This window comes from Scardinius erythrophthalmus (assembly GCF_964197995.2).
Source record: "Scardinius erythrophthalmus genome assembly, chromosome: 18".
Taxonomy (NCBI): Eukaryota; Metazoa; Chordata; class Actinopteri; order Cypriniformes; family Leuciscidae; genus Scardinius; species Scardinius erythrophthalmus.
Genome location: NC_138238.1, coordinates 29,559,274 through 29,582,891, shown reverse-complemented (window position 1 = coordinate 29,582,891; position 23,618 = coordinate 29,559,274). Strand labels below are relative to the sequence as shown.

General features: G+C 39.8%; 1 protein-coding gene across 1 annotated transcript in view; it reads left to right on the top strand.

Moving 5' to 3' along the window:
- Window positions 1–23,618, top strand: part of grid1b (glutamate receptor, ionotropic, delta 1b) — a gene marked incomplete at its 5' end in the record, with an annotated part of 528,834 nt that overhangs the window by 230,773 nt on the left and 274,443 nt on the right. The window contains one exon of the mRNA XM_081391989.1: window positions 16,657–16,941. Within this exon, the coding sequence (XP_081248115.1) occupies window positions 16,657–16,941 (285 nt within the window). The remainder of the gene's footprint in view (window positions 1–16,656; window positions 16,942–23,618) is intronic.

Genomic DNA, 23,618 nt, shown 5'->3' with positions numbered 1-23,618 from the left:
TCTATAACTGTGAGTAATTTTGGTCTAATTTACCTGAAAGAATAATATTCTTGTTTAGAATATCCTTTCTCTCAAAAAGCATGTGTTTGTGATCTTCACCTGGCTATTACCGCTAAATGAAATCAGACAGTATAGCCAAGGCTACATAGTGCACTCAAAAATGTTATATGTAGTCTTGGCTATGTTCATCTACTCTCTATTTTAATTTAGCAGTAATCACGGGATGCAAATTGTTCTAGGCTTGAAACCCAATCTATAATAAGCCTAACGTACATAGAAAAGAAGCGTGTTTACGTGGAAAAGAAACTTAATATTGAAAATGCAGTGCAAATCCACTAAACTGGATTGCAAGTTGTTGGTGTTATTTCCACTGACATTGTACCATGCGCAAAAGTGGTACAGCTGTTTAGTGAATCAAAATCAGTTTAAGTTTCCATGATGGTTACGCTGTCTTAAATGGTAGCTGTCAGTGGAGACCGAAGACAGCAAGGCTTCCTCAAAAAATATATATATACAGTATATATATATATATATATATATATATATTTTTTTTTTTTTTTTTACGCTATACCACCCAAAGCTGTTATTTCTCCACAAAGTGATTTATTTATTTACTTTTTTTTTTTTTTATGTCAATGAATATATTATTCTTCTTGTTTACTGCATGATGAAACCTCATCAGGTTTCTGCAGTTAGGAAAAGAAAAAATTATTTTGGCTTGTTTCATCATAAATTGCCAACTCGCTTATATAAAAAGCAGACAACCAGCTTTTATGTGCAGAGCATAAAATGAAATCTGTAAAAAAGACATAGGCAATAACTGATCAATATTTTTACCGTTTCTTCGTGTGCTGCATACCATGGAATCAACCTGAGTGCTATTTTCTGTCTGGTACCGTAGACTTCTGTGTAAGTGTTTTCCATGAAAAATGTGCAGTGGATTGTTTCGAGCTCTGCATTTAGGCATGTAGACATTGGCCAGACTGGTTCAAGCTGATAGAAAGGCAATAGTAACTCAAATCACCACTCGTTACAACTAAGGTATATGCAGAAGTGTATTTCTGAACGCACAACACATCGAACCTTGAAACAGATGGGCTACAGTAGCAGAAGAGCACACCGTTGCCACTCCTGTCAGCTAAGAACAGGAAACTGAGGCTACAATTCACAAGGGCTCAGCAAAATTGGACAATAGAAGATTGGAAAAACGTTGCCAGGTTTGATGAAATATATATAGTTTGCTTGGTTTTGAAAATTGTATAAATTTGTCTCTCATTAAAATGGGTTTAAAATGTGTAAATAATCTTGCTCCAGATATCATGCCAATTAATATCAAAATAGAGTAGTAATGGGATTGCTACTGTACAAGAGGAATGTACAGTACCAAAGACAAAAACTACATTTGCACAATCTAAATTTTCAATTCAAGGGACACTGCTTTGGAACAACCTGCCAGTTGAACTGAAAATGCAAAAAATGTTGACAATTTTTCAAAGAAATCTAAAAAAGTGTGCTTGAAACAAATGCAGGTTTGTGAACATGAATTTAGTTGTCAGACTACTTGTGCATACAAAAATCTCTCTGGATTTTTGGAAAAGTCCCAAAGGAATGTTTGGAAATGTAAATTCCTTCTGACACACTACAGCAAAAAGATATAAATAAATAGTGTGTGTGTGTGTGTGTGTGTGTGTGTGTGTGTGTGTGTGTGTGTGTGTGTGCGTGCGTGTGTGCTTAATGTATTTGCGAACATTTTAAGGAACACTGCAAATGAATGCAATTAATGTCTAATAAATTTTGTTAAAACACAGTGATTAATGACATTTTCCCGTTTTCAGTGACCTACTCTAAAGTGAGAACTATTTACTCCTAATTACCATCTAGCAATGCATTTACAAGCTAATTAAACAATAATAATTGTGGTAATTACAATGACAATGAATGAATAACTCACTTTTTGTATACAGTATATATATTGATCGGGTGTCAGTTGCACTAATGCAGTCAAACGATTTTGCACATCAGATCACATTATACTTTCACTTCTAAAGGGTTACACTGTGGAGCAATGACTGTCTCCATTATGTCCTCTGTAACTGCACTACAGAGACATGAAAATAACACACTGGCTACAATGAGAAACACAGAGAGAAGATTTTGAACTTTCCTTTGTAGCCCCACTGTGCCACTGATGTAATTAATACACTTAATTAGGCCTCTATATCGACATGGAGGTTGAGGGCCAACTAACTCAACGCTTTGTGATCAGAGTGCAGCTTCTCATGGGTGTTTCTGCCTGTTTGATCCAGATAATCTGGGCCTTTGTGCGGTACAACTCATCATCTCACCACATTGTGGCCGTGTGTGCCTTTGATTTGGATTTGCAGGTGTTGCCGCCCCCTCTTTCACTGCCCACACCAACAGGAGAAACTCAACAGGGTATATGGCATATTCTCACAGAGACCAGCATGATGTTTCATCTCAATAATATATTAGCAGTGAGAGCTTGCTATTCAAATGACCATTCACTCTCGCCATAATCAGAGTGTTGCTTGCGCTCCATGGCAACTGTTCCGTGAAGGGGATTTGAATACAACAGAAAGAAAATAGTGTGAGGAAAAAGAGCGAGGAAACAGATTAAAAGAACAGTCTTTTGATTTGCTGTGTCTGTGTATCAGTATCAACACTTACCTCTACGGATATGGATGAGTTGCTTTAGTGAAATGAAGCAGGAATATTTAAAAGGATTTACTCCACTACAAAAAATTTACTTGCATTTCCCTTAATGTGGTCGTGTTTCATTGTCGACTTTCTGCTAACTGAGGAGACACTGACTTTTTTGGTGAGGACATTGGTTTGAATATATTTTGGCTTTTGCAACAATGTATGCATAGTCACGCTTGTCTCTTTCGTGAGGATCAGGATGGCTTTTGCTCTTGTGGCAAAAGCTTACATGTCATTCAAATTAATCTGGGAAATGTCTATGAAAAGATAGAAGTGAGCTAAGAGATTTTACAAGTGGACTAAACAGACATTTGCAAAGGCTGTTTTATTTTATTATTTTTTTTGGCCTTTGGATGGCTCAGGACCGCTGTCAACTACAGGACATTTAGTCAAACTGTAAAAAAAAAAAAATAAAAAAAAAATTGCTAAATGTTCTGATACCACTTTTCTAAAATCTACAAAGGAAACAATTCTTTATAACATATTTGAGTTTATCTTTCAAACCTAACAGTCTTTCAAACCTACACTGTGTAGGTTTTTTTTCTGGAGGTCCCTTCAGGTAACTGACAGCCTTTGTAAACCCTTCTCTATATATATAAATTGTCTACAGCTTTAGAGGAACTCATCCATCTCTAATGTGAAGGCATAAAGAATCATCTTTTCACTGCTTACAATACATAATTTTTCCTGTGCTCAGTATATAATACACAATGCGACTAAACTATAAAATTCTTCACACTCTCTTTTTGCCTCTTCAAGCCCAAGCGGCAGGCATATGTCATTTTCCTTGGACCGTTTAGCTCTTCAAATTGTTCTTCATTTTTCAAATGACTGCTGCCGTATTGATGGAGCATTTTCCTAGTCCACTGAACAGATGTCTTTAATGAGTTTGCAGAGCTTAAGCACACAGACTGATATGGATTCTCAATGCATCATTTCAAAGACCCAAACTATAAACTTCAAAATGTATATATATATATATATATATATATATATATATCCATCCTTTTAAAAAAAGAGAGGTGTTCATTGTGAAACATACATCAGTACCTTAAACAAAGTTGTTACCTGGGGCCTCAACTTTGGGGAGATTTCTTCCTCAGTGTGTGTGTATGAGATAGATTTTCACAAAAGATAGATTTGGCGTGTGCACAAAGGTTTTCAGTTTTACAAAACCAAACATAAACCTTACAAAATTCCATTTAGTGAAGTATTTCCCTTTGATAGGTTCACTCAACAATGTGTTCCAGGTGTAACAATTGTGTGAAGCTCATATAAAATCATGCCCCTTTGAGGCACTGCATTTCCAATGCCTCAAAGGGCCATGGTTTTATATGAGCTTCACACCCCAAAGGTGTTTTTGGGGTCCTTGAGATGTTTTGACATGCCCTGACATTTGTGCTTTTTTCAGTTGCTTATAAACATATTAATGGCAAAAGTGTCATTACACTCTATTCAGCACAAACAAGGCTACCATAATATGTGAGCAACATGTATGTACATGTTTGTATTTTTGAGAGAATAATGTTTATGCATGGTATTGGAAAAACTAAAAATTAAAGTTTCTGAAATAAGGCCACAAAACACATACGAAATTAATTCAAGCCAAAGAAAGCCCACGTCACACCTCTATTTATCTCCCTGCACCCTCCTAACTTCACTCTCTCTTACAAGAAACCTACGGTTGGTAAATGAGTACCATCACAGAGAGGCACAAAATCACTTTCCAAAATGTTTTTGTTCCTTGCTGGTTGAATGATCTTCCAAACCCTATATAGACAGCCAAATCCCTGACACTATTCAAGAAACAGCTGAACATTCTTCTTTTCTTTGAGCACTTAACTTCATCCTGCAAAAAAAAAAAAAAAAAAAAAAAATCCTCTTCTGAGCTTTCACTATTCCTTAATCCCTCTGTATTCTAGCTGGTATTATAATGAACGATGTCTGAAACTTTGTATCACTAGCTGTTTTCGTATTTGTTGCCTCCTTAAGATTAATCGTTTGTGTTATTCCACATTTGTAAGTCGCTTTGGATAGAAGCGTCTGCTAAATGAATAAATGTAAAACCCTGGTTGGAAATATGGAAACTTTGGGTTTGGCCTTTGATTGGGGCTTAATGATTAATTCTGTTCTTTCGTCAGAGACTATGGAGACCACTTTAAATGCAAGAGCTGGTTTTACAAGAAGGCTGTATACTATTAAGTGGTGGTAATTAGCCTTAGTGAATACAATTTGGGTGATGGGTGGTTCAGTGCTGGTATTCCTTCATGACTGATTTCTGCTGGTGCTCTAAGGCGTATGTGGTTCTGATTGCTACTGAACATGCTCCAGTTGATGTTTCTTTGGGGAGGTTTTCACTTGTTTCTCGTTTCATCCATGACAACTGAGACCTTTCCATCCTGCTAAAATCCATGAGGTCCCTGGCAACTAACTATATGAACTTTGTCAAATCCAATAATTGGTTCTTGCAAACATGACTTGGTTCCTAGGCAATCTGCTAAAAAAATCCGGTGCCCTACCGTCCGGAAATACATAAACCTATATTAGAGCTTGTCTGTCTGCTGCTTTCCAGTTTTGGTGCAATCTTACAGCCAGTGAATGGACTTCAGTTTATATGTAAGTGGTCGATGGGCATCCGAGGCTACAGTTTAATTTGTTCAGCAAGATTCAGACTGTTATGCCGCCATGACTAGTTGGCAGTAGGGAAAAATGGACTTAGCATAATGCAACACATACTGTGTTTGATTTGCATTATAATTGCGAAATAACAGTGATATGTGAAATTGAGCAACAAGTGTTTGTGTTTGTACTTGCATAGAACAGTCTATGTTTAAGGCCTAAGTGCTTCATTTTAAAATACCCCACACACTAAACAGTTCACCTCAACAGCTACTGTATTTAAATCAGTCTAATGACCTAAATCATGCTGAAAAAATGTAATAAATCCGAGAAAGGTACAGTAAGATTATTATTCATTGTAACACATTTCTGTAATCATGTTTCTTTTTAAACATTCAAGTATGACATTGAAGTTGAGTTCATCTTTTAAAGTTTGATTTTTAGTAGCATTGCAGTCTTGCACTTAATGAGCTTTCAGTGTTGTTTTGTGTTTTTCATGTCAATAGTCTCTGCAAGTTGATTATCTGCCATGATTTCTTTTCTAGCCAGTGCCTCAAAATGACATTTCAATATCTCTCCACTAAGAACCGAGTTACTCTGAGAAGCATCCATTTATTGATCGGCATTGTATTACATTTTTCTTTCTTTTTCTTCCATGCTGTTAGAGAGGTTTGAGTTCTACAAGAATAAAACTTTGTCTCTTCTAGACACTTTTCAAAAATGATTGAACAACATGAAATCCAAATTTACCTTCTCGGATCTTATTCCATACATCAGTGCATGTTATTCTAAAGAAGAAAAAAAGTTTGTCTCTGTAATCTTTTATTAAAATGTAATAACTTTGCTTCTAAAACTACTTTCCTTTTTATGCCACAAATCCGTCTTAGTTGTCAGTTCCTTTTTTCCAAACGACTGGCTCCTTTATTGTCCATTTTTCATAGTCCAATGAATTCTAAATGGATAATATCAAGTCCTGCCCTACCTTATTCCTCATTGAATATCCTTTTTCACTAAGAATTAGCTTTCGGAAGTAAAATAGGTTTCAAATGGTGTTTTAAAGAACAAAGAATCTCAATGTTTTATCTTCATTTAACAATTAAAACAATTTTCTGGGTTTATTAATAGAACCGTGGATGGCGACATCAGTCGTGTTCTCCTGGGCTCTGTTTATTTTTGTTGTTTTATTGTGATACTACAGACTGAAGCTGCAGTTACAGCATATACAAGTTTCTGCAAAGATATCTTCCCACTATTACTCACAATAAATAAAATAATGACCAAGCTCTCACAAATTATTAAACATGTATACTGCCATCCAAAGGCAAACGCAGTAACTACACATTTGGTCAAAATTGAGTCAAGGCCTGAAATGGGCTTTGTGAAATCTGTTTTGTCTTGTGACAAAGTTTCATGGTTCGATTGTGTCCTGTTTCAGAGAAACGAGGGTGTCAAAATTGCAGTAACTACAAAATACGTGCTAATACCAAGGCAAACCGCAGTAAGTGATGTTATTGCGTTCTAGCTTTGTTTTCCCGACTTTGACACCGCAGATACTACTTGGTAGCCTTATCCCGAAGGGGATTGTGATACTGTTTGCCCCGATCGTAGCACTCACACAGAACCAACAAGCCAACCACAATCGCGCAGCAAAATGATGGTTGAACACACGTTAAAACGCAAATATTCAAAGACGGGTAAGGAAGGTGGCAAAATATTAACTCCTAGCAAAGCAAATGACAGCTTTATAATCAGTTAACATAAACTAGCCAGCTGCTAGCAAATTAGAGAGACATTTTAGGTACATTAGGTACATAGTGTTAGCTTTATTGATCACCAATGAAATGTAAGGGTTTCCAACCATGCATTTGATGAGAGTGAGTCAGACAGGAGTTCTGCCTGATGTTAGCAAAAAAAAAAAAAAAAAAAAATTATCTTTATGAAAAGAAAATATATTTCCCATATATGAATGATCAATATATTAAATGGTTTAATAGTATATTTGAAAATATACAGCATGATATATTGTGTTAATATATTACAATATATTGAATAATACATAAGGAATTGACGCTTTTCATATATTGAAAGATATGTTACAATATATTTACTAATATATCTGTCACATTCACCGCCTGTCATCGTCCTGTCTTCGTTCTCACTACAGTTCCCAGAATCCTCGTTTCCACACCTGAACTCACTCCCTTCGTTACCCACCTGTTCATCATCATCATCTGCATCACCTGTCTTGTGTTCATCTGTCTGTGTATTTAAGTTCCTGGTTTTCACTCATCATGGTCGGTTATTGTTTGTGCACCAGCACACTGTTCAGTTTGTTTGCCCATTGAGAATTAAACCTTTGCTGTTTTTGTACTTTTGACTACGCATCCTTCATTCATCATCTTCATCATCTACCCATGAGCGTGACAGAATAACCGACCAAAACCAAACATGGAGCAAGGGAGTTTGTCTCTGGAAGAATATGTTGAAGTATACCTTGACTACTTCCAAGATGTGAGTAAAGATCCTCATATTCTGAAGATGACGTTTTGGAGTGGATTGAGTAATCCACTAGATCAGATGCTCTTGTGGGGCGATTTTCACCTCCCCTTCACGGAGTTCATCGACCGCACTCTTTGGGTGTGTGGTTCCTCCTTCACGGTGGAAGTTAATCCAGAACCAGCTATCTCCGCTGAGCCACCCCTCTTCATCCAGAGCACCAGTCCAGCCGAGCCTGCACTTCACGCCAGTCCAGCCGAGCCTGCACTTCACGTCAAATCTGCCGAGACCAAGGCAGTATGCGTCGTGCCCGCTGCCCTTGTGACTGAGAGCGTCTCGCCCACCGCGCCTGTGACTGACAGCGTCGTGCCCGCCAAGCCTATGAATGGGGTAGATGTCTTCAGCGACCTTCCTCCTCTCATCGGCCCTGACGAGCCAAAGTCCTCTTCACCGCTGGTCCCGTCCAGCACCGAGCCTTCACCGCTGGTCCCGTCCAGCACCGAGCCTTCACCGCTGGTCCCGTCCAGCACCGAGCCTTCACCGCTGGTCCCGCCCAGCATCGAGCCTTCACCACTGGTCCCGTCCAGCACAGAGCCTTCTACACAGCTGGTCCCGTCCAGCACTGAGCCTTCTTCACCGCTGGTCCCGTCCAGCACTGAGCCTTCACCGCTGGTCCCGTCCAGCACAGAGCCCTCTTCACCGCTGGTCCCGTCCAGCACAGAGCCTTCTACACAGCTGGTCCCGTCCAGCACTGAGCCTTCTTCACCGCTGGTCCCGTCCAGCACTGAGCCTTCACCGCTGGTCCCGTCCAGCACAGAGCCCTCTTCACCGCTGGTCCCGTCCAGCCCAGAGCCTTCTTCATCGCTGGTCCTGTCCAGTTCAGAGCCCTCTTCGCCGCTGGTTCCGCCCGGCTCGGAGCCCTCTTCACCGCTGGTCCCGCCCAGCTCAGAGCCCTCTTCGCCGCTGGTTCCGCCCAGCTCAGAGCCCTCTTCGCCGCTGGTTCCGCCCAGCTCAGAGCCCTCTTCGCCGCTGGTCCTGCCCAGCTCAGAGCCCTCTTCGCCGCTGGTCCTGCCCAGCTCAGAGCCCTCTTCGCCGCTGGTCCTGCCCAGCTCAGAGCCCTCTTCGCCGCTGGTCCTGCCCAGCTCAGAGCCCTCTTCGCCGCTGGTCCTGCCCAGCTCAGAGCTCTCTTCGTCGCTGGATCTGCCCAGCACAAAGCCCTCACCGCTGGATCTGCCCAGCACAAAGCCCTCACCGCTGGATCTGCCCAGCACAAAGCCCTCACCGCTGGATCTGCCCAGCACAAAGCCCTCACCGCTGGATCTGCCCAGCACCGAGCCCTCGTCGCTGGATCTGCCCAGCACCGAGCCCTCGTCGCTGGATCTGCCCAGCACCGAGCCCTCATCGCTGCCCTGCACCGAGCCCTCTCTGGTACCCGGGACTTTTCCCAAGTATTTTTTGGGGGGGGGCCATAGGGCTCCGTCCTGGCCACTCAAGGGGCCATGGCCACCTGAGGGGTCCTCACCACCATGGCCACCTGAAGGGTCTTCACCACCATGGCCACCTGAAGGGTCTTCTCCGCCGTGGCCACCTGAAGGGTCTTCACCACCATGGCCACCCGAAGGGTCTTCTCCGCCATGGCCACCTGAAGGGTCTTCTCCGCCATGGCCAACCGAAGGGTCTTCTCCGCCATGGCCACCCGAAGGGTCTTCTCCGCCGTGGCCACCCGAAGGGTCTTCTCCGCCGTGGCCACCCGAAGGGTCTTCACCGCCGTGGCCACCCGAAGGGTCGTCTCCGCCATGGCCACCTGAGGGGTCGTCTCCGCCATGGCCGCCCGAGGGGTCTTCTCCGCCACGGCCACCTGAAGGGTCTTCACCGCCGTGGCCTCCCGAAGGACCCGCACCGCCGCGGCCACCCGACGGGTCCGCACCGCCATGCTCCCCTTATCTGCCTGCACCTCCTTGGTCCCCTGGTCTGTCTGCACTGTCTTGATCACCTCCTCTGTCTGTCCTGCCACCATCCTGGAGTCCGTACTCCTGAACCTGTGCCACCTTCCCGTCACGGACTCCAGGATGCCCACCCCCCCTCCCGTATGCTGCCTTCTTCAGCGCGGGACGCGCCTTGCGGGAGGGGGGAGTAATGTCACATTCACCGCCTGTCATCGTCCTGTCTTCGTTCTCACTACAGTTCCCAGAATCCTCGTTTCCACACCTGAACTCACTCCCTTCGTTACCCACCTGTTCATCATCATCATCTGCATCACCTGTCTTGTGTTCATCTGTCTGTGTATTTAAGTTCCTGGTTTTCACTCATCATGGTCGGTTATTGTTTGTGCACCAGCACACTGTTCAGTTTGTTTGCCCATTGAGAATTAAACCTTTGCTGTTTTTGTACTTTTGACTACGCATCCTTCATTCATCATCTTCATCATCTACCCATGAGCGTGACAATATCATAATGTATGTAATTTTATATTCAGTAATACACTTCATAATATATATGTGTATATGTGATCAGATATGGTACTGGATTTGTAATATATTGCAGATATATTTACTCATGCAACATAAATACACATATATAGAGAAATATATAATGTTATATATTTCTTATATTTTTTTAAATTATTTACATTATAAATGTTTCATATTTTCAAGCTAGTTATCAAAAGCACAAGCACACCTGCATGTACTACAGTTTAGTCAAGAGACTATCACTGTGCTGAGGAGTGCACAGTCATTACTTTTAAAATATAGTAATAACAGTCATAATTGTGTTTGTCCAATCGTCAACCGAACCACAGGCTCTACTCTTCAGCACAATGGTACATGATATGAATGTGTGTGTATGTGTGAACATACATTCACATTTATATGGGAACATATGTGCAATATGTACACAATAAAGGATACACACTTTGTGGATATTACATGTAATGCTATTTTTGTCTTCATTTATAAATATTTTGTATGTATTAATATGTAGCCATACATGGTCAATGCATATATTGCAATGTATTGAAAAATAGAAGAACTAGTTTCCCATATGGAAATGTATTATGTTATATCACATTATATTTTGCAGTATATTCCCATATATTTTTGTTCTGTGAGGGTACACGCCAAACAAATACCCTGTTTTGGTTAATCACATGCCATGTCAGCCTTATATTGATACTTTTTTGAATCCCAATCATCCATTTCTCCCTCCATGCCTCCATCTACCTCTTCTTACCTCCATTCCAGCTTTTACAATCTGCGAGGAAGATGTTAGAAGGCTTTTCAAAGGAAAACACAGCAGGAAGGCCTCTGGCCCTGATCAAGTGTCCCCCCTCTTGCCTGAAATGTTGTGCAGAGTTGGCTGCCATTTTTACTCAGATAGTTAAAAAAACATTAAAATTGAGTAAGGTCCCATCATGCTTCAAGCGATCTATTATCTTCCCTGTTCCTAAAAAAGCTTGCAACTCAAGCCTGAATGACTATAGAGCAGTTCATGAAATGTTCTCAGTAGTTATGAAATGTTTTGAGAGACTGGTATTGGCATACCTGAAGGTTGTTATAGGCTCACTGCTGGATCCGTTCCAGTTTGCATACAGGGCAAATAGGTATGTAGAAGATGCACTGAACATGGGACTGCAAACTCTCTGGGGTCTTATGCATGCATCTCGTTGTGGATTTTAGAACAGCTTTTAATACAACCATCCCTGATATTCATAATTTAAAACTCAGTCAGCTTACTGTGCCAAATTCCATCTGTAAATGGATTACACACTTTCTCACTGATAGAGTGCAGAAGGTTAAACTGGTAGTATTTACATTCAGCACAAGCACGCTCTGCATTGGTGCCCCTCTAGGGTGCATGCTCTCCCCTTTATTATTTTCCATATACACAAACAACTACACTACCTCAGATTCTTGTCAAGTTCTTAAAATTTGACACTACAGTTATTGGACTTATTTGGGATGGAGATGAGTTCATATATATATGCAGGAGGTGGACCAGCTCTAATTTGTGGTGTAGTAATAACCTGCAATTAAACATCAGCAAGACTGCAGAGAAGATTGTTGATTTTAAGAAAAACCCTTCCTGTTTGTCTCCACTCATAATTAATGGTTGTACCGTGACCAGCACTGAATCCTAAAAGTTTCTTGGCACTACCATCTGCAGGGATCTGAAGTGGGAGAGGAACATTGTCCATATCGTCAAAAAAAAAAAAGCACAGCAGAGGATGCAGCCTCCTCCGTCAATTAAAGGGGCATTCCACCCATTTGAACCTTGTTTTTTTTTATTTAAAGTGGGTCATATATGCAGGCTTGGGAGGGTTACTTTAAAAATGTATTCCGTCACAGTTACAAATTACTTCATAAAAAAAGTATTCAGTAACGTAATCCAAGTACTATAATATGAAAGTAATGTAACTGATTACTTTTGGATTACTTCAAGGTCACGTATATAAATAAAGTAAAAAAAAAAAAAAAAACTTATTAAGAATTTGGCCTTAACACATTAACACAGGCCTGAATATATATTTATGTAAAGGGCTATACAGACATCTAGTGGCTAATGTATGGTATTACAGATTATTTTCTTTTATTTTTAACAAATTTTAACAAAAAAAATAAAAACACATTTAAATTTTTTTTTTACACAATCTACATATTAGTTTATTTTAAAATAGGCCTACATGTTGACTAAAGCCGTGATCTTTCTTAATTTGCCTGACTGAACTTGTGGCGTTGGCAGTGGGAGTTCCCCTATGTTACCTAGACAGCGAACATCCCATTACGCGAGAAAATATTAAGAATGTACATTTTGGGTACTAAAAAAGCTACCTTCCGAATTTCTACAAAATAGCAGCGGAATTTCCATGAATAAAAAGCGATTTTACCCGCAGACAGCATCGTTTAGCAGCAGTGATTCAATCTGCATCTGAGAAGATTGTAGACAGCTGTTATTTGCACACGCACCAGCGCGTGGCACACGTGAGTCATTACTGGCAACAGAACCAGGAACTACTGCTGTATAATCAAGCAGCGCTTAATATAGTGTTATTATGCCAAAATAATTATTTATATAGTTTTAAATGAAACCATTGTAATCCTGAAAGTATTCCCCCTTTTTTCAAAATGTAACTATAATCTGATTACTACGTTTTTTGATGTAACTGTAACGGATTACAGTTACTGGATTTTTGTATCCTGATTACATAACGCCGTTACATGTATTCCGTTACTCCCCAACCCTGCATATATGTAGTCGAAATGTAAAATAAATTTTGAATTTGGTGCCTTCGTGACCGAGGAAAGACAAAAAATAACTTCAGGACGCATTTGTATGAAAGAAAACAACTCCCACAATGCACCACATTGCACAGCTCCGCAAGCCACTCCCACTAATCCAGAAAGCGCATATCTGCCTATAAGAGAAATCACTCTTCCGTCTACAAGGCTAGCTACAGTACCACCAGAGCTTGAAATTCATTTCACATTCACACAAAATGTCTAGTTAGTTGGCGAACTCATTAGTGCATTACTCCTCGTTTGTATTTCTTTCGAAAAGGTGAATTATTGCATGGTACCGGGATGTTCAGTCAGAACATATGCGGTGCGAAACTAGGATAGTTCTCAACACAAACGTCCGTGTCCTCGTCTGATTCAGAGATTTCGTCCAGGAGAAATTGTCATCGCTGAAATTCTTTGCCGCAGACGGACTCTATCTCTGTGTTCGTAGTTGCATCTTACAGTCTATGAGTTGCATAGTGAGATCACCGGCGCCACCAGTCCGGGCTCCTCGTCCGCGGCAGGCAGGTATTCTGCCTCGGCTGCTCTTCGCTATAATGCGGCTTGTAAAGGTAGCCACAAACACCTGATTCAAGCATCAGACTTCCGAAATCCTCTTCTTCTATATCATATTGAGTACTCTCCTCCACTATTGTCATAACTGTACATCTGTCTCCACAGCGCCTGTTAGCTTAGCTTCAAACAAGATGGAGGATATTGCTTTCAGTTTCAGAGAGTAAAGTCCCACCCACTGATCTGTAATAGGTCTGTAGCGTGAGCGGGTCCCGCCCCCTGGGAAAGATGAGGAACGAGTGTCTGTAGTCTCAACAGAAATCCCCCCCTCTTACACTTCCTCCTACAATGACGCAAAATGACGATTTTTGCGTCATTGTAGGAGGAAGTGTAAGAGGTAAATAACGGATTTCTCCCGTCTCAGGGGAAAATGAGAGAGTGTTGCACGACCATTTAATAGTATGACTGGGTTTCTAACAATGCAAAGCTTAATGCAAATGGGTGGAGTGTCCCTTTAAGGAAGTATACCATGTCATGGGAAATTCTGTGCAAATTCTACAGGGCTATGATTGAATCTGTTCTGTGTTCATCATTTATTGTTTGGTACTTCTCTGCCACCCAATGGGACAGGCACAGACCTCAGAGACTTGTTATGACAGCAGAACACATTATTGGGTCTGACTTGCCCTCACTGCAGGATCTGCACTTTTCCTTGTCGAGAAACAGGTTGGGAGAATTGTTAGTGACCCCTCATGTCCTGCATACAGTTTTTAATAATTATGAAAATCACAACCAGTGATAACAAAGCCACAACTTTCAGAATATTTAAGAAAATGCACCACCATGAAGCTAATGTTTCGGGTTACCAGTTTTTAAAGAGAAGGGGAAAATACTCCACCAGTGCCATTTGACCTAGAGCAGTAATACATTAAAGGGCAGTCTAGACAACTGATTAGACTCTAATTAAAGTTCGAGCCGATAGCTGGGTTTTAGCCTCAAGGATCACATTGCCTTTAGGACCAACAATCTAAGATTAACGTGTCAGACATAAAGACTTCTCAACTCTTTTGTAGCACATTGTGCACATGCACATGTAGCATGATTATATGAGACTTGTTATTTTTCTTATTAAGCATCATACTATTATATACTAACAGACTTGGGTATCGCCCCATTAAAACATTTGATTAAATAGGAGCAATATGAATGCGAAAGAGACTAGAGGGTAGATACTGTTTTGTCCCCATGCTACTTGATTCTTGGCTTTGCTCCTGCAGCTGAATACAATGCACACCTCTTATTTAAGAGCCCAAAACAAGTGGAATTCAGTCAGCTGTTTGGTTGTAGTTTTTTTTTTTTGCTTTTTTTTTTGGATGTATGGTCGATAAACAGCTCACTTTCCGTGACCCTTAGGATGCACAGAGTTCACTTCACACAAAACCAAGAAATTTAATTAAGACGAAGTCAAATTAAAGCTCAACTGGCCTTGATTAATACAAAAGCAGACAATGAGTCTGTCCCTTTATATTTTGTCAGCGATTAAGCATTGAAACCTTGCTGAAGCAAAGGTCCTTTTATGCTCGACAAAAAAAAAAAAAAAACCTCTTTCATTCTTTTATGATGTACTGTTCTAGATTTTAATCTAAAAATTAATTAATGGCTTTAAGATTATTTCAAAATTAGAAAATGGGCTTTTCATAATCCGCACAAAGAGAATTATGCCTAGGGGCTGGTTGTTATGGCAAAAATCGTGATGGTATGAGGATTTTCTATTACACACAGTTTAGATCATGACATTGTTATCTTTGCTGTAAATTGATAAAAGGAATGGCTGTATAATAAATAATCATGTGGCAATGTCTAGGTTTCAATAATTCAGTTAAATAGTTTACACATGAAAGGTACTTTTTTTCATTTGATTATTTTCTCTTTTGGAACTTGATGAAAACGAATGGAAATGTGTTCTATAATAATGCAGCAAACTGTGAGACAAAACTCCACTCTTGTTCTGATCATCATACCACCCGTTGTACTTGTACCTGTTACTTCATTGTTATTTTATTATCTTAAATGCTCGATTAACTCGTGCATCCTTTGTACACATCTAACTGAAACACCATATTTGCCTTGTCTGCAGAGAATAAAGGTCTGTGATGTAACTTCTGGACACCAGTGTCAATGCACACTTGAAATGATTCACTTCTTACTCTTTCTCAAAGATACAGTGGCTATTGACTGAACATAACTGAAAAAAAGACAAAACTGAGGTGTGATGTTTTCAAAACTGTTCTGATCTTCAAAATTGTACATTCGATTGCTTATAAAATCGAAATGTGTAAAACTGAAACTATGAAACTATATTTTGTTGTCCGTGTTTGAATGAATGCATTATCTGTTAAAAGTGCTAGGGTGTTGTGGGTGGTTAACATTCGGGCCTCTAAATATGGTTTGGGTTTCTCTTTCTTCAATTCAAGACTGTTTCCTTTCTTCTTTTTTGCCCTCTTTGTTGTTCACCAAAACATTTTTCGATCTAAAGTGTCTTGTAAATGAGAATTCTCCACTTAAAATGTTTTTAGCCAGGCGCAAAACGTTATCCGAAATGATTTCTTAAGCTCATAGATTTAGAGGCACATTTTGTCTCACCCACAGAAGAGACCACTTACTCACTTCACACAACTCAAAGAGTCATCAAAAATTAATAACCTCTTCAAAAATATTGCAGTCAGCCTACCCTTGTCCTCTTTTATGTAAAAAAATAAATAAAAATGATGGGGAATATTTTATGCTAACTTCTGCTAACTTGCATATTAAGGTTTTTGTCATTGAATGAAAGACAAAAAAGGGGAAGGTATCCACTAAAGAGAAATTGCACATTTGTTTCTTATACACTATTCTAACAGCTAGGCTGTATTTCAACACTGTTAATAGCAGGGCCATGTGAGTGTTTTGATGTCCATTTTTTTCTGCTCATACTCGTTGGTTCTTACTAAGTACCCAAGCTCATCATTTCTTTTTTTCTGTCATTTTGCAGCATGTGAACTTATGACGCAAGGGATCCTGGCTTTGGTCACATCTACAGGCTGTGCCTCGGCCAGTGCTCTACAGTCCTTGACAGATGCCATGCACATACCACACCTTTATGTCCAGCGAAACACTGAAGGATCACCCCGGACTGCATGCCAACTCAATCCAAGTCCTGATGGAGAGCGATACACCCTCGCAGCACGACCGCCTGTCCGTCTAAGTGATGTCATGTTGACGCTAGTTGGTGAGCTGCGCTGGCAGAAGTTCATCGTCTTCTATGATAGTGACTATGGTAAGTCACTGATTGCAACATAGAGGAAATCCTGCATTTGGGAACAAAATAAAATAAATCTTACCTACAACTTACAGGTTATGTTTTCTTGAACAGTTAATGCAGAGCATTTGTTGTGGTATGATTCCATGTGATAACTAGTGATTGATTAAGGTTGAGTTCACAATAACAGTGTTTAAATCGATGGAGAGTTGGTTTGTAGTAACATGTATTGCTAAGTTGAGTGGATCTCTGGTAAACTGTCGGCATACAGAACGATTGCAGTTACTTTGTGGAGGCGAATCATATTTTCAGCTCAACAACACTAACAAAATTATACAATGTGAACAACTGGTGTGTCACAATGTTAATGAGCAGTGTATGAATATTGACTAGTTAGTTATGATGACATTAAGGATTTTGTTTGTGTATATTTAGTTTATTTATTAACATTAAAATTGGTAACATCTTGCAATAAGGTTTTTTTTTTTTTTTAACAATTGTTCATGCAAACATGAACTAACTATGATAAAATAACTACAGTTGTTTATTGATTCATTTTACTTCACAGTGCATTAACCAATGTTAACAGATACAGCTTGTGATGTAAAGTATGTATTTGTAAATGTAGAAATTAACATTAACCTAGATTAATTGGTACAACGTTACAGTATGTTAACAATGAATGAATTTCATTTTTTCATTTTTTTTACAAATTTAAGTGTTAATTTATAAATAATTGTTAATTAACAAATGTTAATTTATACATTAATGTTATTATTGTATATTATAAAATATTGACATTAACTAAAATTTAATTAAGGTATTGTTTATTGTTAGTTCATGATTCTGTTTGTTAATGAATTGAACCTCATGTAAAGTGTTACTCATTGACTAATGATTGTGGCACAGACAGGGGAGGAAAGAGTACTGAACAAATATTCTGAAGTAGAAGTAGCCTACCATTAGTTTCCAAAACATATAGTGTGAGTAGAATAAAAGTACTTGTCCAAAAAAACTACTTGAGTAAGAGTAAAAGAGTAGTTTGTCTACATTTAAATTTACATTTAATCATTTAGCAGACACTTTTATCCAAAGTCAGGAGAACAATAGAAGCAATCACACCAACAATAGTGTAACAATATGCAAAATATGCTGTATGCAAAAGTGCTGTGACTGGTCCCAGTTAGTCTAGCACAGTACACATATAGTAAGTTTTTTTTTTTTTTTTTTTATAGATATATAGAATTGTATATGTCAGCATTTATGGGTCAAGGGTTGATGAAAAAGATGCGTCTTCAGCCATTTCTTTCATTCCACTAGCATGGAACAGTCAGGGTAAAGGTCCATGTAAGTGATTTTGTGCCTCTTTGGGATGGCACCACAAGACGCCGTTCACTTAGCTTCTGGAGGGCACATAGGTCTGAAGTAGTGAATTTAGGTATGGGGTGCAGAGCCAGTGGTTGTTCTGTAGGCAAACACCAGTGCCTTGAATTTGATGCAAGCGGCAATTGGCAACAATTGCAAGTTTATGAAGAGAGGGGTTGCGTGAGCATCCTTCGGCTTGTTAAAGATCACTCATGCTGCAGCATTCTGAATCAGTTGCAGAGGTTTGACAGTGCATGATGGAAGGTCTTCCAAGAGAGCATTACAATAGTCCAGTCTGGATAGAATGAGAGCTTGGACAAGGAGTTGGGAAGCATGCTCCTATAGGGAAAGCCTGATCTCCCTAATGTTGTATAAGGCAAATCTGCATGACCGAGAAGTTCTAGCAATGTGGTCTGTGAAATTTAACTGATCACAATTCCAAGGTTCCTGAATGTCCAGGATGGAGTTATGGTTGATTAACCTAGCTTAATGGAGAAGTTGTAATGAAGTGTTGATTGCCTGAGACCACAAGCGTTCTATCTTTGCAAGGTTGAGTTGAAGGTGGTGGTCCTTCATCCAGAAAGAAATATCTGTCAGTCAGACTGAAATGCAAGCAGCTACTGTTGGATCATCTGGCTGGAATGAGAGGGAGAGTTGTGTGTCATCAGCATAGCAGTGATAGGAAAAAACATGTTTCTTAATGACAGATCCTCATGATGACATGTAGATGGAGAAAAAAAGTGGTCCAAGCCCTGAGCCCTGAGGCACCCCAGTAGCTAGATGTTGTGACTTAGACACCTCACTCCTCTACGACACCCTAAAGGCCCTACCTGAGGGGTAAGCATTGAACTACTGGAGTGTGGTTCCTGAGATGTGCTTCATCATGAGGGTTGACAAGAGGATCTGATGGTTAACTGTGTCAAAAGCAGCAGACAGATCCAGCAAGATGAATACTGAGGATATGGAAGCTGCTCTTGTCAGTCTCAGAGCTTCAATAACCGAGAGCAGGGCAGTCTTAGTTTAGTGGCCACCTCTGAAACCAGACTGGTTGTTGTCCAGGAGGTTTTTCTGTGTAAGAAAGGTAAAGACTTGGTTGAACATGACTCGTTCAAATGTCTTAGCTATAAATGGAAGAAGGGATACCGGTCTTAAGTATTTAAAAGTACTCATTGGCAGTATGTACTGAGATCTGAACTTCTATCCCCTAATAATATACACTGCAATTTAAACATGTAGAAAACACTGTACATACTATAATTCACATTCTCTTGCATTGACAGATGCAGTATAATGCCATGGGTCATCAGTAAGGTGCATTCTGAATTTCAGTACATTAAGCCATGGTGACATTTTTTTTTCCCACATTAAGCGTTTTAGAATGTCCCCAAAACACTTTTTTTCACTGTGTGCATCATGCACTCATACTAAACCCAACCAGGTGCAACAGGCTGCTGACTGCTGCAAGACGTGCATGAGGGAGAGACACGGCAGTGAATATAGTGTGTCTCTCTATACCCTGAAGTAAATAAATGGGACTGGGAATTTGTGCCAAATTGTTGGCCCTGTAGATATACAGATCATTTTGTAATCAGAAATCAGAAATTTCTCACAACATGTTTCTTCAAATCAGAGGAAGAATTAAATGCTGGTATATTGATTTAATAGATGCTTGAAGGATGTGCTTCATTGATTAACAACAGTTGGTGCCATCTACTTCTGTGTTTAATGTATTTTGCGGTTTTATTTGAGTCACAAGAGCACTTACTCTCTCCCTATCCGTTGATCACGTTGTTGCATACAGATAAAATAGCATGTAAAAACAAAGGGATAGAAATATGTGGACTAAAATTACAGTTACAGTAAACAATTTCTAAAAAAAAAAACAAAAAAAAAACCTTACAGTACGTGAGTATTTGTAATTTGTATTTGTAATTTGTAATTCATTACTTCACACCCCAGGGCAGAGATTAAAATTCACCTTAATACACTGAGTAAAGCAATGTGTTTAGGACAACATGTTAATTCTGTAGAGAATTGATTGCAGAGATTGTTGTAAGTGGATTTGTAGAATGACCTCTAAGGGCTTCACACAGGTGCAGCACATGAAGAACTGGCTCAGACGACTGCTTTACAGACCTTGATTTTACAACACATCCATTAAATAGTGGCAATGGGAGTGGCTAGGCCTAGCAGCTCCACACACCAAGGTTTTCTAGGGAGCAAGGAAATGGAACAGTGTCACTGGATGTGTCCTTATTGTGTTGATGCGTATATCTGCCTCTGGATCTAGGCTCATCAAGTTCTTCAGTGCTCTGGCCCGACAAGATTGTGCTTGTTAACTTCACAGCTTAGGGATAGGTTTCATCAGCGCTAGTTCTTTGGCGTCGGTTCAGTGTGTCCCTACCTTAAGACGAACATTTCAGCATGGTGAACTGCACTGAGAGGGGTGACCTGCACCATAAATATATTTAAAATACTTTTATTGAAAATGATTAGGAGTACAGTCTACATCTCATGTGAGATGGCACCATCCAGATAACCCCTTCACAAAAACACAATTTATTTATTGATGTTTAAAATGTTTTCAAGTAGCAAGAAATTAATGCACCTTTATTACAATATTTCTTAAGTGATTAACTTCAATAACGGTAACACTTTACAATAAATTCTCACTTGCTAACTAACATTTTTTACAGCATTTATTAAACTGTGTCAATGTGAATCAAAATGTTTATGTTAGTTCACAGTGCATTAATCTGAAGTCTTTAAAGGGGCATTCCACCCATAGGAACATTGTTTTTTTATTGAAAGTGGGTCATATATGTAGTCGAAATGTAAAATAAATTTTGAATTTGGTGCCTTCGTGACCGAGGAAAGACACAAAATAACTTCAGGACGCATTTGTATGAAAGACAACAACTCCCACAATGCACCACATTGCACAGCTCCGCAAGCCACTCCCACTAATCCAGAACAGCAACAGCGCATATCTGCCTATAAGAGAAATCACACTTCCGTCTACAAGGCTAGCTACAGTACCACCAGAGCTTGAAATTCATTTCACACAAAATGTCTAGTTAGTTGGCGAACTCATTAGTGCATTACTCCTCGTTTGTATTTCTTTCGAAAAGGTGAATTATTGCATGGTACCGGGATGTTCAGTCAGAACATGGGTGCGAAACTAGGATAGTTCACAACACAAACGTCCGTGTCCTCGTCTGATTCAGAGATTTCGTCCAGGAGAAATTGTCATCGTTGAAATTCTTTGCCGCAGACGGACTCTATCTCTCTAGTTGCATCTTACAGTCTATGAGTTGCATAGTGAGATCACCGGCGCCACCAGTCCGGGCTCCTCATCTGCGGCAGGCAGGTCTTCTGCCTCGGCTGCTCTTCGCTATAATGCGGCTTGTAAAGGTAGCCACAAACACCTGATTCAAGCATCAGACTTCCGAAATCATCTTCTTCTATATCATATTGAGTACTCTCCTCCACTATTGTCATAACTGTACATCTGTCTCCACAGCGTCTGTTAGCTTAGCTTCAAACAAGATGGAGGATATTGCTTTCAGTTTCAGAGAGTAAAGTCCCACCCACTGATCTGTAATAGGTCTGTAGCGTGAGCGGGTCCCGCCCCCTGGGAAAGATGAGGAACTAGTGCTTGTAGTCTCAACAGAAATCCCCCCCTCTTACACTTCCTCCGACAATGACACAAAATGACGATTTTTGCGTCATTGTGGGAGGAAGTGTAAGAGGTAAATAACGGATTTCTCCCGTCTCAGGGGAAAATGAGAGAGTGTTGCACGACCATTCAATAGTATGACTGGGTTTCTAACAATGCAAAGCTTAATGCAAATGGGTGGAGTGTCCCTTTAATGCTGGAGTTGAAGTCAAGTCTTAAGTCTTTTTTCACGAGTCTAGTCTCGGTCTAGTAAGTGTTTTTTTTTTTTTTAAATACTCTACTTAAAAAAAAATCATATTACAAAATTATATTATACAGTGCTTAACCTGTGCTTGAAGTGGAAAAAAAAGGTGCTCATACTCCCCTTGTTTGCATATCAGCAGTTGGTTACACTTTATTTCGATGGTCACTTTAGACATTCTACTAACTATAAGTAACCTTGCAACTACATGTCAAACTTATTGTAACCTTATAGGCTCCAACAATTTCTAGATAACATTTATATCATGTATGGTTATGTATGTGTCACTTTTGATCTTTGCAAGTCTGATTTTAAACAAAATGTATTTTTGACAGTGTTATGCTATACAGAAAAAAGAACACAAAAACTTCAAAACGTATTTTTTGCACATCTGTACCCTACAATATATTGAAATTTGATTGCATCTCAAATCTCTAGCAAATAGCAATAGAGCTGATGTGTGTAATTGATTTCCATGAAAAATTAGCAAGAAATGCAGTGTTCATCAAGTCACCCACCACTGACAGGTACTAAAAATTGAATTTTAGATCATAAACTTCGATTTTTTTCCATAGCTACATACTATTTTTGTAATAGTTTAGAATCAAATTGAGTAAAATATAATTTATATTCTTGTTGCACTGTAGATTCAGAAGTGCCGCAGTGAGCGATTCTGCTGTTACATGCACATACTTACTCAAGTTTTTTACCATTGTCCTCCAAAGCCATCTCAATATCACTGTCTCTGATGAGCAAAATCATATAAAATGAGGGGAAGAAATGGGACATTTATTCAAATTAAATCTTTTGTTGGGCTTTATTGGGAGCAGATGGGGCTGGGCTATAGTGGTCCAGGGCCGAGCTCTGACCGGACTCCAACTGACAGCTGAATGATAATGATTAAAGAGAGACCTTGGATTTCCGTGCTGTTTCCCATCTCTCCCCTGTGTCTACACACACACACACACACACACACACACACACACACACACACACACACACACACACACACACACACACACACACACACACACACACACACACACACACACACACACACACACACACACACACACACTGTCCTTTACTCTGAGACATCAAACACACTCAAGAACAAACGTACAGAGCCAGGCCTCTGAAACATGTCCCGCTCACTCCCTGTGATGCTGCGATCCGCTCTGTTGTGTGAGTGCACACAATGTCCCTCCCAAACTACAGCACAGCAGACTGGATCAAGTCAAACCTCTGTCAATTTGGGAATAATGCTATATTTTCTGTATTTGCTTCATCACCTACGAAAGAATAAGAAAATACAAGAGAAATACTATCAGCATGCAGGTCTAACGAAAGTCGCTCAGCCGTCCACACAGTGCCATATCCCTCACAGTTTGTTGTTGATGTATTCCAACA